Source organism: Fopius arisanus, unplaced genomic scaffold (assembly GCF_000806365.1).
Source record: "Fopius arisanus strain USDA-PBARC FA_bdor unplaced genomic scaffold, ASM80636v1 scaffold00059, whole genome shotgun sequence".
NCBI classification, from domain to species: Eukaryota; Metazoa; Arthropoda; class Insecta; order Hymenoptera; family Braconidae; genus Fopius; species Fopius arisanus.
Window position 1 is genome coordinate 228,323 of NW_011887798.1, and position 3,177 is coordinate 231,499.

The 3,177-nt window shown below is 37.2% G+C and overlaps 1 protein-coding gene across 1 annotated transcript in view; it reads left to right on the forward strand.

Moving 5' to 3' along the window:
• The window catches only part of Calx (sodium/calcium exchanger 3), a 41,906-nt gene that overhangs the window by 14,587 nt on the left and 24,142 nt on the right, over positions 1–3,177 (forward strand). Inside the window, exon 3 of the mRNA XM_011308267.1 lies at positions 1,392–1,483. Coding sequence (XP_011306569.1) covers positions 1,392–1,483 — 92 coding nt within the window. The remainder of the gene's footprint in view (positions 1–1,391; positions 1,484–3,177) is intronic.

A 3,177-nucleotide genomic window follows, 5' to 3' on the forward strand; every position in this document is an offset into this window, starting at 1 on the left:
TGAAATCTCTGAAATTATGAAATCCTTCAAAATGCAATCAATGACTTCAATGATTTAATTATCTCACTGCAATCGCTTTATGAAATCGGCGTACGACGGATCGATTAATAAATTCGCTGAGTCAGTTAAAATAGCACTGGAAAAAAAAAATACCCCTTGGCATTCTTGAAAGCCTTGGAATGTGTCATACGGCTTTTATTTATTTATCGAAACTCGACCGCATGGGATTTGAGCGATGGAAGAAAACCCAGTGGATATCCGTTGCAGGAGACAGTTAAACCCTGGCACGTCACCTGGGGGACCAACGCCCGGACAAATTTAATTTAGACCGATAGCCATGGAAAATGGAGGGCTTCGCTGCTAAATCGGTAAAGTCTACCGTCAATCCTGTCATCATTGAAGTTCAACTCTCAATTTAAAACCACAACTTAAGGCTCAATTCAATAATTATTACCTTTCCCATTTTTTCATTCAATTATAAAAGCAAGAATATTTAATTATCGTAATTATGCAATTATTGCAATTATGCAATTATGAATATTCATTGCAGACTAAATTTAATTGGCAGAAGTCATTTCTCAGATTTATCGCAGTTCAATTAATCTCAATTAATTTAAATTAATTGAGATTTCAAGTTGTGGAATTTTCTGGGAAATAAAATCACGAGAGTTTTTAAAAAATCGAAAAAAATGGGAAAGTTCTTAAAAAAATTAAGAAAAATTTGATCCTTGAGAATTTACTGGACTGAAATAATAATAACAATATCGATTGAATAAAATAATATTAAAAAAAAATTCATGTCTTACGAATAAATCCTGGAAGATATCCCCCTAGAATCTCCCCAAATAATGAGAATACTTTCCCTAAAAACTTTTTCATCCGAGACACTGCGTCTGCTACAAAGCCCCCGACATTTTCAACTTTGTGGAAGTGAATAAAGTGCCGGAGGCACTCCCTCCCGGAAAGATGAAACGTCGAAACGTCACCCCAACCCCCCGAGTACCACCAAACCCTCGGGTTCTAACCGGAGAATAAACCGCCCCAAAAAGAAGAGCCACCATTTCCATTCCCCAACCGGAGAATCCACTGACCCCGAGAGAAGACAATAACTCCGGATTAAAATCCAATGAGAATTTGATAAATAATCGAAAACAAAAAAGGGAAGAGTAAAAATTATTTCAATGAATCACCGGGTGAATTTGAAATATCGCGGAGATAAATGGAGGTGCGCATGTGGTGTCTCTAAAAATTCCAGAATGTATGGGAATTCAGTGGTTGAGGGTTTTTTTTTTCTCCTGGACCTATCGATTATTGGATCGATAAAATATGAGATAATTTATATAATTTATGTTCTATTCACCGGTGGATAAATGACTTGATTACGATTGCAGGAAGACGTTAATGCTGACGATCATTGAAGAGGATTCCTACGAGAAAGACGCCCTCTTCTACGTGGAATTGGGGGAACCCCAGCTCCAAGGAGGTGAGTCTCTCCAAGATAAACTGATCAAGATGATTAAAAAATGAGAATAAATAGAAGAGTCTAGGTGACAGTTTTGAGGCATCGAATCTCCCCCTCTGATTAATTCATTCGCCTCAGGTAATTGTAATTATGTGAGAATTACTGAATTTTCGAGACGACAGTTAATCATGATAAAACGCCTCGCTGTTTTATCGCCTCTTCTTATTTTTCTTCCGTTTATTTTTCTATTTCACTTTCAACTCGGGAAGGAAGAGGCCTCTTAGGGACCACCAACGAACGAGGCAATTTAAGTTTTAAATGAAAAACGAGAGCAGTCGCCAAGTTCTTTCTTTACTACAGGAAAAACCCATTCGGCGGTGCTGAAGAGAGGAAAATCCTCAAATACTTGTTTAGCAGTCCTAATATTTATCCCGGGGGTTCATTCGGTATCATATTTCCCATGGCAGTCATTTTTCATTATTATTTTATTAATTGTCATCGAATTTATTACATTTTTTCCCCTTTTCTTGTAATATTTCGAAATAATGTGATTTTTGTTGAAATATTTTGATCTCTACTATTTTTTTAAAATAAATTTTGATAAATATTTAAACAAATAGTCGGAATGGATGTGGAATGAATATGTTTTCCGAACAATTATTCGATGGGTCGAGATTAGTCGACAGCGGCGATTGAATTTTCAGCGGGAAAGATTCGATTTTCAAATAGTTTATTGTGAAATCTGAAATAATGAGAGTTAAGAGGACTGATCTCATGGTGTGTCTCCAATAATTATTTATCAACACGCCCTCCTAATTATCAACGTGGACTACACCCTGGCGACTGGCCGTAAGTTCATTAAAAAATCGAGTGACAGAATTAACAATTATAAAAAAAAAACCAGTGACAAAAGTTGGAGCTCATCTAGATTCAACTTCCATAAGGCTTTTGGTAAATATCTCCAAATCTAGTGGAGATACGGAGGTTTTCATCAGGACCTGGTCCGCAGCCCACAAAATTCCCTACAAAAAAGTTCCCCCAAAAATCTCCGTATCTCCGATAGATTCAAAGATATTCACCGAGAGAAAAGTTGAAATTTTGTTCTTCCGCATTTGCCACTGACTTGCAGCTTTACCGCATATCAGCGCCACAATTTGCAAAATAAATCGCACGTAAAAGCTCACAGAGACCTCGCAATTCCGCTATAAAAGATGAAAAAAAAAGCGCTGGCCTTGGGAATTTTTTAAAAAATTAATTCCAATCGTTTGTACTGAAAAATAAAAAAAAAGAACGCGAAATCGCGCGCGAAGAGGGAAAAAATATCGGATACTCCGGAGGTAATTAACTCTCTTTCCTCTACGAGGAAATTAGTGCAGATGAAATAATCTCGATCGCCATATCCCACACCGGAAGTACGAATAAAAATGCTGAGAGAAAAACTTCATTATCTGGTTTCGCTGGAGAAATGCTTTTTTTCTTTTTTCACTTTCTCTATTCCCCCAGTCGTTGTTTTCCATCGGACAATTCTTGTTCTCTCGCCATTTTCCGATTTGCATATTACGAGGTACCAGGGAGGTGTGACACATGCACAACTGATAATTCAACACATGCACAAGTCCCAGAGACACTGACGCACATTTCTTCAACGCTTTTATCTCATGTGTATGCAACGGGTGTTTTAACCGCATCATCTCAATGTTATTTTATCTTGTTGC